Genomic DNA, 14,299 nt, shown 5'->3' on the forward strand with positions numbered 1-14,299 from the left:
CTGCTTTGTGTACATTTATTTTTATGTCACACCCTGAATCATTTTCTTTGTCTCACTTTCTGGCAGGAGCAGCAAAAACAGGTGGAAGACCCAAGTCGCGAGGTGAAGAAGGTGCGGAAAGCGCGAAATCGCCGCCAGGAGTGGAATGTGATGGCCTATGACAAAGAATTTCGTCCTGATGCTCGCTTCACACCCTCACCATACCATGGCATGTCCTCCGAAGGCTCAATGTCTCCTGAAAGCAGGTAAATACATGTGACTTGCCTGGCTTCCGTGAGTAGCTCTTTGCTGCCCTCTAGTGGCGAATTTGGCTACCGACCTCTATATTACAGACACACAGAAGTGGAATATACCCTGCTCATGAAATACACTGCTAAAAAATAGGAACAATTTGAAAGCACATCAGGTCTTAATAGGCAGTGTGTTAGAAATGAAAAGATTACCACATTATCTAATGGATGAAAATTATCAACCTACAGAAAAATCTGAAAAAAGATGCGTCAGGTTAGTCCATTTTGTCAGCAACTCAAAATAAAACTCAGTAGTTTGTATGGACTCCACATGCTTGTCTGTCTGGGCCTGCTACTGATGAGATGATGGATGGTGTCTTGGGGTATCTCCTCCCAGATCTGAACCATGGCATATTTGAGATGAACACTGTGCAACCTGGCAGCATCAGTCAAAAGGAAAACAATATCCCAGTGGTGTTCCCAATGGTATCAATTGCTTCATCAGCAGGGAACTACCTACATACTCTTGCCACATGAGGCCAAGTACTGGTATGCACCTCAAAGAACCCAGGACCAGTCGTGCTGAATGATTTTACAGGCATCATAAAGTTCTCCATGACTTCTCAAGAATCTTTCATGTCTGAAGATGAGGCCATCTCAGTGTTGCACTTCTATTGCACCTGATGTTAATTTCACTGAATCTGATTAGCATGCTGCTCACATTGTTCATTGTTCATTGTTCAAGGGTGGTAGTAACCTAGTGGGTAACACACTCGCCTATGAACCAGAAGACCCAGGTTCAAATCCCACTAACTACCATTGTGTCCCTGAGAAAGACACTTAACCCTAAGTTGCTCCAGGGGGGGACTGTCCCTGTAACTACTGATTGTAAGTCGCTCTGGATAAGGGCGTCTGATAAATTCTGTAAATGTAAACGTAAAGAACAGATGCTCTCTTCAGATGCCAAAAGAACACACCCTGAGATCATTTAAATTGTGGACGCTCTTGTCCCCTGTCTACAGGTCAGTCACATCAGACCACTCATACCCCGGCAGCCCCAACCACCCAGCTCAGCAACAGGCTGCCGTAGCCAGCGCCTACTCAACCGCTGAAGGAAAGGAGCTCCTCATCGCTCCCTCCCAGACGCAGTCCCTGGACCGGCCCTACCGCACCTCACCTGCTGCCTCGGCCCCGGCCGGACGTCAGACTCTGGGCAGGGTGCAGCCTCCACATGGAGCCTCAGTCCCGGACGCAGCCCTCAATGGTCCTCGTCAACCAGTCTCCAAGGACTACAGGTGTGTGTGCCCGTGCGTGTGAGAGAGATCAATGAATGGCATGAAGAGCAGTTTAATATATCATTATACATTCATTAGAACCCTATTGAATACATGCTAGACAGAGTGCATGGGGAGTGTTTGCTAATCAAGTCAATCAAGTATGTCTTCTAGATTAACAGAAATAATCTGATGGACTTGTTGCTAGTTATCTCTGTGTTGGAGGAGCCCTTTTGTTGTGTATTTCTGACCCTCAGAATATGCACTTTGCACATTTAATATGGCAGGAGTCAGCAGAGCCCTACTAATATGCCCTCCTGTAAATATGTAATATATAGAAAACAGGCCAATATTCCATCTTCTCCCTTCTTCGTCTTTTTCCCTCCATTCTCTGTAATTCTAATACCTCTTTAAGTAACATTATCCATTGGTCATAATGCATAAATCATTATGGTCCATTAAAGAAGAACCCCAGTGGGTGGGGAGTGCTGCTTGTGTGAGTGGTGGATCCGAGTTTAGTGTGTGTCTTGGTCCTAAACATGTACGTGTTTGTGACAGAAAGAGAGATTTTTCCAGGACATTCATTGGAGGACTGAACAATGTGTTCTTGAACAATGTGTCCTTGAGAGTTACCCTCTTAGAATGTAGCAAGTTTACTCCTAGAGACCAGTGAAAGGCACCATACTTGAATTTATTAAATCATAAATCTGAATATAATTGCTTAATATGCTCTGGGCAGCTTTCCCTGATATTGTTAAGCAGCCATTTTCCAATGGCCTCTAATGGAGTCATACAGGGAATATAAGTGCTTCAAATCTGTCTTTCTGTCTGTCTATCTGTAGCGGCCCACAGAGTCAGCACCAAGAATACTTTGTACCTCCTGCTCCGCCCCCTCCTCCCCCGCTCATCCCCTCCGCCCAGACCGCCTTCAACAGTCCAGCAATGCCCCCGCCCCCTCTACCACCTGGTGCCATGGCTGCCCTGTCCCGCACGTACAGCCCTTCACCACCAGCGCCCGCCCTGCCGACCTCCTACGTACCCTCACCCTCACACCCGCCCCATGGAGCCCTGCCTGCAGCCCCACCTCCACCTCCCCCCAGTGGGCCCCCAACCCATGGTGCTGGGGCCCCGGTCCCAGCCCCCAGCGAGACCCCAGCGGCTGCCAGGAAGGTGCCACTGATCCCGATGAGCGACGCTCGCAGCGACCTGCTGGCCGCCATACGGCGAGGTGAATAGTTATCTTCATTAACATCAGCTTCACTGCTGTGGTGTAATCATCATCATAGTAAAATCATATTTATATAAAAAATATCAAAATATCAAAAATATTTCCTTTTTCTCCCACACACACTCTGTCTCACAAACTTTGTTTTGGATTCGCATATATAATTTTTTACAATTTCTTAGGTATCCAGCTGCGTAAGGTGCAGGAACAGAGAGAACAGGAAGCTAAGAAGGAGCCAGTTGGGAATGATGTGGCCACCATCCTGTCCCGCCGAATTGCTGTCGAGTACAGCGAGTCAGATGATGACTCCGAGCTTGATGAGAACGAGTGGTCCGACTGAGAGAGTCCAGCAAGGATGGCGCATCATGGTCCCTCTGTGTGCACCTTTGTCCAGTGTTGTCTATTGGGGAAATGGTTCATTCATGTAGCACTCAGCTCATTGTCAGCTTTTTACTTTAACCTGTGTATTCAAGCACACATTCAACTAAAAACAAACTGCCTAATACTTCATGTTAAGAGTGACTGGTATGGACAGTGATTGGATCTTGAAAGCCGGAATGATTTAAACTTATATTGAACGGTTTTATAACGAAAGTGCTTTTGAGTAGATTGGAGTTCTTTGCATTTGTAGCCTACATTCACTATCTGTTTTCTAATTTAGATGGTGCCATCTGCCCCCCCACATCGTCCCATCATCCATCCTTCAGATTTGTGACTAAATAAGCTTTGAAAATGCCAGCTGGTCAGCTACAGCAACACTAATTTTAGATCACCAGTCATCTCTGGTGATCTCTGATGTTAACTGTGTCAGAGTGAAGGGAGGGGCTCAGTTCGAACTGAAACAGGTTCAGGGAAAAATAGGGTCTGAGAGGCTCATTTAAAGTGAACTTTACACTAAATTATATCTGAATAACTAGTCCAGAAATCAAAAAATCTTTTGTGTAGCAATATTCATTCTGTTTCAAGCAATATAGTAAAATCTATTTCTGTACAAGTAAAATAGTGGTTAGACAAAGCAGAGCATATATGACCTTGGAGACAATCGGAGGGAAAAACACAAAATTATATACCATGTATGTATCTTTTATGTTTAATTGCTACTATTTATTTCTGGTAGAATTTTGAAGTTATTATCATAATAATTATTATGATTATTATTATAAATGAACATGGTAAATAGGCAGAGTGTGCAGTGTGGTTTTCATGAATTTATTAAGACTGGTTTTCAAAGAGGTATTAAAGCCTTCAATTTACTAAACTCAGAATTCTTGCTCTTCGAGAAAAATGATCTGGAAAACATTTAACAGCCATTAAAATAGCATTTCTCCCACATCCCCTGATTTCATGTTTTTAGTAGAATAACAGCTGCAGCGCTGCTGACTGTGGAGTAGCATTTTTGTAATTGTGTAGTTGAAATTTTCTGTAATTGTGATATTCTGAGAAGGAAGGTTTAGAGTAACCCTTTGGGTTTCACACAAGTTGTCAGAGTATGGAATTGAGTAAAAATGGTGTTGAATACACCCAATAAGGACACAAATTCAGCCAGACCTCATGAATTTTGTGGCAATTCTGTCAAACATCGTGTTACGAAATGCATGTGTGACAATGTTTTCACTTTATCTCACAAACTTTCATTTTCTCCTGCAATTTCACAGCAAATAAATTACCTAATAACATCACAACATCTAATATTTTAGGCATTTTGAGGGTGCTGGCACTGTGAATTTACTCATCACCTATTGGTTCCATGTACTTAATTACTAGAGGAATTGAATTGTTGTTTAAAAAAAAGCAAACAGCCTATATGAGAAACTTTGTCAGTTCATGTGCATTTTTCCTGCATGAACTAGCAAGCTTACTAGATATATAGGTGTCATTTATATCCACGGTCCCATAATTCTATGCTCTAATTCAGATGCTGTTCTGACAAGTGGTTCTCTTTGGTTCTCTGACAACAGGACACCTGTTACATATCAAATGATTAGTTGGTTAGTAAAGACATAAGTAATGGCAATGTGTGCACCCTTTGACAGAGACTGAGGGCTCAATGTTTCTGCAGAAAAAGCTTCTCCACCCCTGTGTGTCATGTGTGGAGATGCGAGGATTTAAGTGTATAAATACAGTCCTTTGTTTAGTCCTGATAAACGCAGGATTATTATGGTGAGGAATATGATGATATTCGTACGGAGAAACTCGACCCTTCGACTTGGGCCCAGAATTCAAATGAATGTCTGTAAGATATCTTGTCAATGTATGCCAAGGTGTATTCAATAGACCTCTAAGCACTGCATTGCAGATGTGCATGAATGTAAAAATACCTGATACTTCATTGCTAGATGGGACAAACAATGTTAGAATGGATGAGATAAGATGCATCAGATGAAACACAATGTATTTCTGACATTTAGTTCATAATTTGACGCCAAGCTCAAACATGCCTTTGACAGCAAAGCAAAGCTGACATTTTGTACGATTTTCAAAATTAGATGCTCTTCCCATTATTCCCAGACGACTTAGAGATGTGTGTTATTCTGGCAGGGAGCAGTAATGAAGACCGTAATGTAGTGCATAGCTGCCTACAAACGAACTGCCTATTTTTAAAACCCTGCTTCTGTCTGTGTACTGTATTCTTAGTGTTCCATTTCTTTTATTTATTGCTTGATTGTGCCACAGTGTAGCTGCGCAGTGTGACGCTGCTGCCACGACACCTCCTGGACTGGACGGCTGCACTACGTCACACTGCGTTTGTATCCTTAGCCTGCAGTTTGTACAGATGTCTTCTATGTCTTTAATAAACTGTTGTATAGAGTTTTTATTTTTTAAGATGGCTTGTTAACTCTGGTTAAATCACTGCTGTATGACTCACATGAAATAAGCTGTAGATGATGCATGTTTGAAATAGATAATAAAAATTACACACAAAAATATCACTAGATGTTGTTGATGGTGATTTTCATTCGTCCTCTCTCGCTTTATCGGGCTGCGAGTTCCCTCTGTGAAGGGCGTGAGTGGATTTTCCCCCCCATGTTCGACTTTTTTTTTGATGATGCCTCCGCTTTTGCCTGATGACTCATCCACCAAAAGGAAGCGAGACGGCCAGCGACAGTTTACACTGCAGGCGCTAAATGATGCTGGGGTGGCAGAGAAGGGTTTTCAGCGTGTGCGTGTGTGTGCGTGATACTCTGGGGAATGGAGGCTATAAATGGAAGTCAATTTTAAGGAGGAAGCTACTTGCATTAACATTACACAATGGCAAGAATAACAGCAGGTCGGGGTTCAGGAGAAGCGGTGCGCTCGTGCAATCTCGCCACCTTTTCGCCGGTGACTCGTGTTAGTGGAATCCCATCACATTTTGAGGCCAGGTGCCACACTCTTGTGTTGATGTGCAGTGATTCAGAGCTGTCGAGGCGGTGATACTGTCACCGTCTGTATTCTCCCACTCGTAGCACGACTGCCTCACCGCAGCCGGGGGAGGGTGGCCTGTGACTCACTGGTGTGTGTGTGGCCGACAGGAGGTAAGATTGTATTTGTGCATTTGTGAATGGAGGCGGTGTGTGTGTGTGTGTGTGTGTGTGTGTGTGTCGATCTCTAACCCTTTTTGTAACACAAACAGCAGATGGAGCTATTGTTCATGTTATCGGCAGTGAATGTCCCAAATGTAACTGAGGACAGTTTTGGAATAAAAAAAAATGGCAATCTATTCACTTTTAGACTAGAACCATAAACATTGGGTCAAACTTATATTACTTAATCTAGAACAGAACCATTTGTTCTGTACTGAACACTTTGGGGTGTACTTTCTATATTATAGTATAGTAATGTGGGAAAAAAACGTATGCTACTGCTGTTCCAAGGACAGGCACACAATCACTTGAATGTGTGCAGAATAATAAAATAATGCAAATGTAGCATTAGTACATTGGCCTCCATACTAAAATGCTGATAATCACTCATATCAGCATTTTGGTTGCCATCATGTAGGTCAGCTGTACTGTGTATACTAGTGATATTACATATAACATAATAATTGCCCAAAATTTCATTTTACGTCCACCATCACAGGTTGGCATTACTTCTGCACCGGTTTGCTGTCACTGCTTTGTACAGCCACGTTTATCAGCTCTGACTAGGAAAGTGTGTTATGTAAGCGGGCTGATCTCAATAATTCATATGCCGCCCCTTTAAGCTCCAAGCAGTCTTCCGAAAAGTGAGCGGCCCCTGCCTCATCTCACAGTACAGCAAGATGCCTTTCTGAAAAGCCAGAAATGCACGCAAACAACGATTAAGCCATTTTCTCTTTTATTTGACAAAGTATTTTCCTTATTCTTTTATTCTCCATCTTCTATTTACAGTAATAAAAATAAATCATTTTCATTAAGGAGTACATTCGACACTTAAGAGTGCAATGTGTAGCATGTTCCTCTCATAAAGTGCATCGTCATCAGATTTAAATTCACATTACCAAGAAAAAAACGTGGAAATTTACATCACAGTATCATGAAGCATTTATGCGTTGTCCTCTACCCATCGTACATGGGCCTGCATCCCTCAGCATTTGAACAATGTAAGGACACCATTATTAGTGGCTCAAAATGCACTGAGGATTAGCTCTGGAATTCTTATACAATTCTTTTTTTTGTGTCCCATTTGCCAGTTCTTTCTTCTACAACTCTTTCTTTTTCATTTACCCTTTAAATTCTTTTTGAAGGCATTTTTCCAAAAATTGTGGCAAACCTTTTCTCACATGTTTTTGCGGCTTCTAGCTCATTGGGAAGGCATAGCTAGATGTGGATTGGCCTAATATTCCAGAAACCTCTGGCAGTTATTTTTAGAGGCTCCAAATTTAGTCGCCCCCAAGTATCTCAGATGGTGGGGAGCCGTCTTTGAAATGACCTTTTTTTCCTCATTCTAGCGACGCCACAGTTTAAAGATTTTGGTTGGTCTCCTTCCTTTTTTCTTTTAACATAATTTCTTGAGGATTGATAAGAAAGAGTTTGATACTGTGACTCTTTTCTTGCAACATTGCAGTGATTGACATTATTCCAGCCATTCCAATGAGCCCCACCTTCTTAAGGTCTTCCCTTAGGAGCGTCCAAAGCGACAGCCTATTATGTCACGAGGCAGACAGGTCAAGCTTGTGGTTTTCTTTTTTGGCAGTTCTCTGCCACCTGTCTGCAGTCTGACGCAGCCAGCACCACCCCTGTCCAAACTGCCAGAGTGGAGAGGGAAAAGTGCCGTCTTCCACCTGGCTCAGGAAGGAGATGCCTGTTTGGCTGTCCCTTCAGGCCTACTGATTTTCTTCCTCTTTCCATTACATCCAAGCCATACAGTCCCGTTCAATAAATAAAGAAACAATAGAGTAAGACACTAGTAAGTAAAAAATATGGCACTTTTTTTAGCATTGCCAACACACTTTTTTTTCCAAGGTACTGTGACCATTGATAAGAATACACATAGTACACACACAGTTACAACCATGTCATAAAACTCATGCCCTGATGATGAATATAAAAATAGTTTCCTTACACCATTGCATAAGAAAAAAGAACCATCGGTCCCCATTAACCAACAGAATGTACAGCATCCCTTTGTATAGAGTTCAATGGAGTTATACTAATAGGTACAGATTGGCATTTTTTCATGTTACTTACTGAGAGGGAGGGGGGGGCTTCTCAGTGGTTGGTGGGGGGACACAGTGATGGTAATCATCAATCCGCCAAGTATCACTGAATGGCATATTAACAGATGTTTTGTAATTCATATTCGCTCACACACACACATACACACACACACACTCATACACGCATACACATTAAATTAACCGGCCAGGCCGGCCCAGTTTCCATCAGAACTTGTGTGCTTTCATGTGCCATTGCTACTGTTTTAGGAATTTTTTGACTGGTTGTTGACATCTGTAGGCACAGCCTGCCTGTCACCTTTTCACCAGTGGTTCTCGACCCACCTGCCTGTCCATATTTTGGTTATATTCCAGCCAAAGCGCCATTCCATGGCAATTTATCTCCCTGGTCTAGATCACTTGCTGGAACAAAATGCAAATGTAGACTGGGACTGGGCTGAGAACCATGGCACTCAATCGCCTACATAAAAAAACCTCGGCTGATGTAGCTTTGGGTTGTGGCCAACACACATTTTACATTATTGCCGATGAGCGGAGGTAAGGCCAAAATTGCATTGACAAATTCTGCATTTTAAAGAATGTTGCGCCATTTTCCACTATGTACACGTGTATGTGCTCCTCCACGCCATAATTGTTTATAAAAAAAAGCAACACTGTTAAAAACTTACAGTATAAAATCTATAACACCCTATGTTATACATCAGTTTTGTGACCTCTTTGCGCCATCTTGAGCTTTGCATTTTTTTTTTTTTTTTTTTATGAGGGGGGTTTGGTAAGAGAATGAATTTTTTGTTGTCATGAAAACAAATATGTAAGGTTCTGAGGCTAATCATCTGTACCATCAACACCTTTTATTTCCTGGAAGCCAATTATTCTAAATGTAAAGATCTGTGGCTTGAGTGAACTTCAAAAACCCAATAAAAACCTCTGGGTCCTTAAAAAGCTACAGAATCCTTTTCATAACCCAGACCATGGATTAAAACACCTGGCCCTAGGGAGTACCGTAACCAGAATATTTTCACACCAACAATGGCTTTTGCCTGCTGTGTTCATTAGATGACCAACTGAGCCTCATTATGGTCCAGTTAGAATGAAAAAAAATGTGGAAGGGCCAGAGCCCACAGTGGGAATGTCAACTATGCGCTTGTAGCTTTTGATTGCCCGTCGCATTCTTGGCCAAAAATGCAATAATATCGCTGGGGCTGAATAACCTCTGTGGTGCCACCAAAGGCCCAGGGTAAATTGAATAAGCTGTGAAAAACAAGGATTGTCTACTGTTGCTCAAGAAGCATGTTAATTTGCACTCGGGGGATCCTGTTTTTCCCACACATTGCTCATCTATAATTGAGTGAACACCAAGCTGCTTGTGAAAAGGCAGGTTTGTAAAGGATTCTGATGCTGTCCATGGTGCTGAAGAAGCATTGCCACTAAGAAAATATCCCATGTTACTGTGCTTAAAGTAAAGTTCATCCAAACTGAATCCCTTTGGTAACACTTCACAATGAGGGTAATTAAATATGCTGTTGGCAGCAGAAATTACGTTAACTGTGCAACTAATGTACTTTGAACATTCATTTATTCTGCTAAAATCATATTTCAGCTGAAACTATGGATCTTGGGCATTGTGACCTTTTATTTATTAAACCAAGACAAACCCTTATTGGTCATTATTGAATAGTTAATGGATTCTTCTCAACTAATTATGACCTGACCTTTACAGTCATTATGTTACATTGTTATGTTCTGAAGATTTCACTTGACCTTTAAATTAATTACTCTTTTCCATGTATTGTTGTCAACAGTTATTAGTAAGTCATTAAAATAATTATTGTAATGCAGAACTGTGCTGGTGGACATGAAAACAAAAATTCAGTGTGCTCTGATAGCCAATTTTACTTCCACTATAGCAAAATCTTCTTTGACTGTTAATTACCAATAATTTAGTATGCCCTCCTTTCCTATCTGAACAAAAAAAATAGCGATTTTTCCTTGGCACAGTAATGGAATTGGTGAAAACACTGGTGTTGCGATGGGCACCAGTTAGTGAATCCAGATATATAAATAAACTACTGTATAAATATAACTATGGCCCTGTATTTTATACCTGACTGTAGTAACTTCTATTTGGTCATCTGCCAAATTATCTTTCTTTTGTAATAAAAAAAAAAGGGTTGATATTCAGGTTTTCAGCACATATTTTCAAACACTTATCTGACAACAGTATATAGATTGTACTAAATCAATCTGGATATCTCCTCAATTGGATTGAACTGAGCAAAATGGCAGAGTTCAAATTAGCAGACATGCCACACAAGGCTGCGGTTTCATTACTTGTTGAATTATTGTTGTACCACCAATAGGCTTGACTATATCAGCACCGGCTGCTTGTATAATTACAGCGATCATTTTCTTTTTAAAGGACTAAAAGTCACATGAAGACGCAGAACGTTTAACCAGATGGGCGTTAAATTGGGCAAACTGGCCCTGTCATTTTCTCATATTTTGGTTCCTTGATACGTTTAAAGTTGCCTGCAGGTCGACACGGTTTTATGGAGTGCTACAGTGAAGCACAAGCCAAATGGACCAGGCCTCTGTCCATTGTGCTGAAAGAGAAGAATCGGATGTGGGTGTCATAACGCGCCATTGCAACTCTGCCCCTACACGTCGTAACCAGCGACGTTTTTCGGGCAGATGAGGGGTGGAGGGTTATACTATACACTTTCGTACCCAATTATGTCTTTTTTTGTTTCTTTTTCTTGAGGAAAAAAAAAAACTACCCGCTATGCGGATAATACTGGTGAACGCTAACACTGATATCGACATCTTGGACTAAATTTCAGGCCTGACCTACACATCGCTTGATGTCCTTGGCCGCAGAGAAAAGTTGGAGGGCACACATCCACAGCAGGCCAGCCACAGCGATTTCTGGATGTCTGGGTTCCTGAAGGCGTAGATGATTGGGTTTATCACCGAGTTGCATGTGGCTGGCAGCACCGTGGCGTACGTGTAGATCATCGGGTAGCTGCTGTCCGCCACGATGGAGTACATGGCGAAGGGCATCCAGCAGGTGGCGAAGGTGCAAAGGATAATGGAAAGCGTGCACACGCCTTTGGTGGTGGAGATGGCCATGAACTGGTGCTGGACGGCGATCTGCTGCGCGTGGCGGAAGGCGATCTTGCAGATTTGCAGGTAGAGCTGCATTATGAGTGCAAACACTAGCAGGAAGGTCACCGCCAGTGCCACGGCATTGTTCTTGGTGACAGGCCGGCAGATGCTGCAGTTGGACTCATTGCGCAAGCAGTTCCAGCCCAGTATCGGCAACAGGCCCAGCACAATGCATACAACCCAGATGAGCCCCACCACGACGTAGGTAAACGTGACGGTGCGCTCAGTGTGGTAGGTCAGTGCGTTGTACAAGGAGAGGTACCGGTCCACGGTGATGGCCAAAATGTTGAGCACAGAGGCGGAGAAGGCAGCGATGAGCAGTCCCACGGACACCAGCGTGACAAACTCAGTGTTCAGCATGTAGATGAAGACGAAGTTGAGGATGAGACCCAGGCCGGCCAGCAGGTCCGCGAAGGCCAGGCTGCCGATCAGGATGAACATGGGCGCCCTCAGCGTGGGCGTGTAGAAAAGGATGGCGATCACGATCGCATTCTCGCACGAGATGAGCGTCCCGGTCACGCACAGCGCAATGTCCCACGGGCTGACGGCCAGCGGCTGCAAGTCGGGGGTCCGCACCGGAGACGAGTTCTGCGCATCCGGCAGGTTCAGCGTGGCCTCCGTGCTTAACAATGAGATGTTCAGGAGTTGGTCGCTCATTGCAGCAGCGAGAGAGTGAATCATAGCTGATGGAGGAGAGGGAGGGATGGAGGGAGGGAGGGAGGGATGCGGGAGGTGGTGGGAAGAAGAAGAAGAAGAAAAAATAAACGTGCATGTCAGAAAAAAAAGCCCCCAGCACCCATAATACCAGTTTCCCACGAACAAAACATCATAATAATAATAATCAATAAAAACCAACTCCCTACGCGCCACGCGTTTAATGCAACAGTCGAGCAAGCACGCGCACGTGCAGATTCCACGCACAGCATCGGCAGAACCGCGCTACTTTACCCATGGCGTGGCATTCCACGGGAAGAGGCGCGCGTCCGCCGAGGAGAGTCAAAGTTCCCCCGTTTCCACCGGCGACGTTACGAAACGTCTCTGCGCAATTCGTCGCGGAGCCTCCCGTCGCCCAACGTGCGCCCATCACTACTGGGCTATTTTTAGAAAGGCGTCTAAAAATAACGCGGAGCGCGCGCGCGCGCGCGCGTGCGTCGCGACTGCGGGCGAAGCGGTTCGGCACGAGCCGCCGCCTGACGCCGCAGACGCGGCCAGGAATTACAATAGGGGAGGGGGGGCTTTGGGGAGGATAAATTTTGCCGCTCCATTCACAAATTCTCTCCGCACCGGCCCCGGTAAAGGTCACTAGCGCACGGTCGCCGTTCGCGCCAATATAAGACATCTTTTTCTTCTTCTTCTTCTTCTTCTTCTTCTTCTTCTTCTTCTTCTTCTTCCGCGCGTCACCCGTTACCGCGAAAGCTGCAGTGGCCGCCACCATCCCGGAGCTGGAGACGGGAGGAGAGGAGAACATTACCAGGCGCTGCTCTTCTTCTTTCTTCCCTCGTCTCTCCGTGTTGTTGTTGCCGTTTGTTCCGCCGCCGTGAATGAATTTATATATATATATATTAAAAAAAAAAAAAAACCTTATCGTTCTCAGAGTCCTTGGGTTCTAGCGCGCATTGCTAATAACGTTGGCAGCCCAATGGCGCTGCCTCGCCTGATACCCCCCACCACCACCACCACCACCACCACCATTGGACCTACAGATGATTCTCCCCTCTGACGTCAAAAGTCTTCACGACAGTCATGATCGAGTCTGAATCAGAGACGCCGTGGACGGCGCGTGAATAATAAAACGAACAGGAGCGGCACGACACCCCTTTTTTTTAAGTTCTGGGGGACACGGGTCCCCGATCGAGTGGTGATTAGAGGAGGGTGACACACCTTTTCACTTCCCCAAGGTCGCGGGATGAGCGGGGTCTACGTGGTCCTCTTCTGAGATCCACGTCAGAAAATACGCGCTACGAGATAAAAAAAAAAAAGGAGAAAACACACTTTCAGTCATTTGTAAAAAGGGACAGGACCCACGCCGTCAGCAGTTGGTGGATTTTATAAAAATGCATCTGTCCGCACCACCACGTGCGCCCACGTGGCTCGAATGCAGGGCGGGATGTTACGAAATCGGCCACGTTGGAAATCCATGGCTTTTAATAAAGGATAATTGCGTTAGTATTTCATCCACCGATCGTTTCGGAAAGTGGAATGGTGACTACATGGCTTGGGGATTTAATGAGAGAATCCTTATGATTCTGAAGGTCTTTGTTGGAAGCTCATGGTGTTCATTGCATAACCCTAATCAAGTTGTCCAGGTCTTATAGCTGACCCTGGTACATCTAGATCGGAGAGCTGGGATGTGCAGGCCGCGGCATGCCGTAATTCATTAGCCGAGTGGACACGTGTCCTTATCTGGAACCTCAGTTTTGCACAAAAGGGGTATAGTTTGGCCACAGAGTGCCTACAGCGTGCATCTGCAACAGAGAGGAGACCACGGAGCGACAGGCTGGCAAAACCAGGATGGCTTTTTCCTTTTTTTAAATTCCCTCTTTCCCTTCAGTCAATGATCTTATAAAGCGCGCCCGCTGACTGGAATATCAATGAGCCCACCCTTGGTGTAACGTCGGTCCGGCGTTAGCCAAGAGTTAGTCCATTCATTCATGGCAGCGTCCACCAATCGCTTCCTCCTCCTCCCAGCCCTCCAGTCCCTCCATTCATCTTTACCGCATTGCATTGTGGGTAAGCTATTACATCATTCTTGACTCATTTCACTGGT

The 14,299-nt window shown here is 44.3% G+C and overlaps 2 protein-coding genes across 6 annotated transcripts in view; one reads left to right on the forward strand and one right to left on the reverse strand.

The window, feature by feature from the left end:
- The window catches only part of LOC114801801 (wiskott-Aldrich syndrome protein family member 3), a 28,135-nt gene extending 22,473 nt beyond the window's left edge, over positions 1–5,662 (forward strand). For all 3 annotated transcript variants that reach the window (XM_029000162.1, XM_029000152.1, XM_029000171.1), the window contains 4 exons: positions 67–245; positions 1,253–1,525; positions 2,347–2,732; positions 2,912–5,662. In XM_029000162.1, coding sequence (XP_028855995.1) covers positions 67–245; positions 1,253–1,525; positions 2,347–2,732; positions 2,912–3,069 — 996 coding nt within the window. In that variant the 3' untranslated portion in view covers positions 3,070–5,662. The remainder of the gene's footprint in view (positions 1–66; positions 246–1,252; positions 1,526–2,346; positions 2,733–2,911) is intronic.
- Positions 5,663–7,011: 1,349 nt separating this feature from the next.
- gpr185b (G protein-coupled receptor 185 b) lies at positions 7,012–13,469 on the reverse strand. 3 transcript variants are annotated; one of them, XM_028981230.1, is made up of 2 exons: positions 13,414–13,469; positions 7,012–12,215 (listed from the first exon to the last, which is right to left on the reverse strand). In XM_028981230.1, exon 2 carries the CDS (start codon positions 12,211–12,213, stop codon positions 11,215–11,217), a length of 999 nt encoding a protein of 332 aa, XP_028837063.1. In that variant the 5' UTR covers positions 12,214–12,215; positions 13,414–13,469; the 3' UTR covers positions 7,012–11,214. The 3 variants fall into 3 exon arrangements, with proteins under 3 accessions (XP_028837063.1, XP_028837056.1, XP_028837046.1); XM_028981223.1 differs by lacking the exon at positions 13,414–13,469 and adding an exon at positions 13,004–13,105; XM_028981213.1 differs by lacking the exon at positions 13,414–13,469 and adding an exon at positions 12,481–12,680.
- Positions 13,470–14,299: the final 830 nt, after the last annotated feature.

This window comes from Denticeps clupeoides, chromosome 1 (genome assembly GCF_900700375.1).
Source record: "Denticeps clupeoides chromosome 1, fDenClu1.1, whole genome shotgun sequence".
NCBI classification, from domain to species: domain Eukaryota; kingdom Metazoa; phylum Chordata; class Actinopteri; order Clupeiformes; family Denticipitidae; genus Denticeps; species Denticeps clupeoides.

Bases quoted from the DNA above. Each gene is read 5' to 3' on its own strand.
- gpr185b (XM_028981213.1), bottom strand. From the start codon at position 12,616: ATGGGCGCACGTTGGGCGACGGGAGGCTCCGCGACGAATTGCGCAGAG. The intron at 12,216-12,480 runs GTAAAGTAGCGC...CTCCTCCATCAG, and splicing joins CGTGGAATGCCACGCCATGG to CTATGATTCACTCTCTCGCT.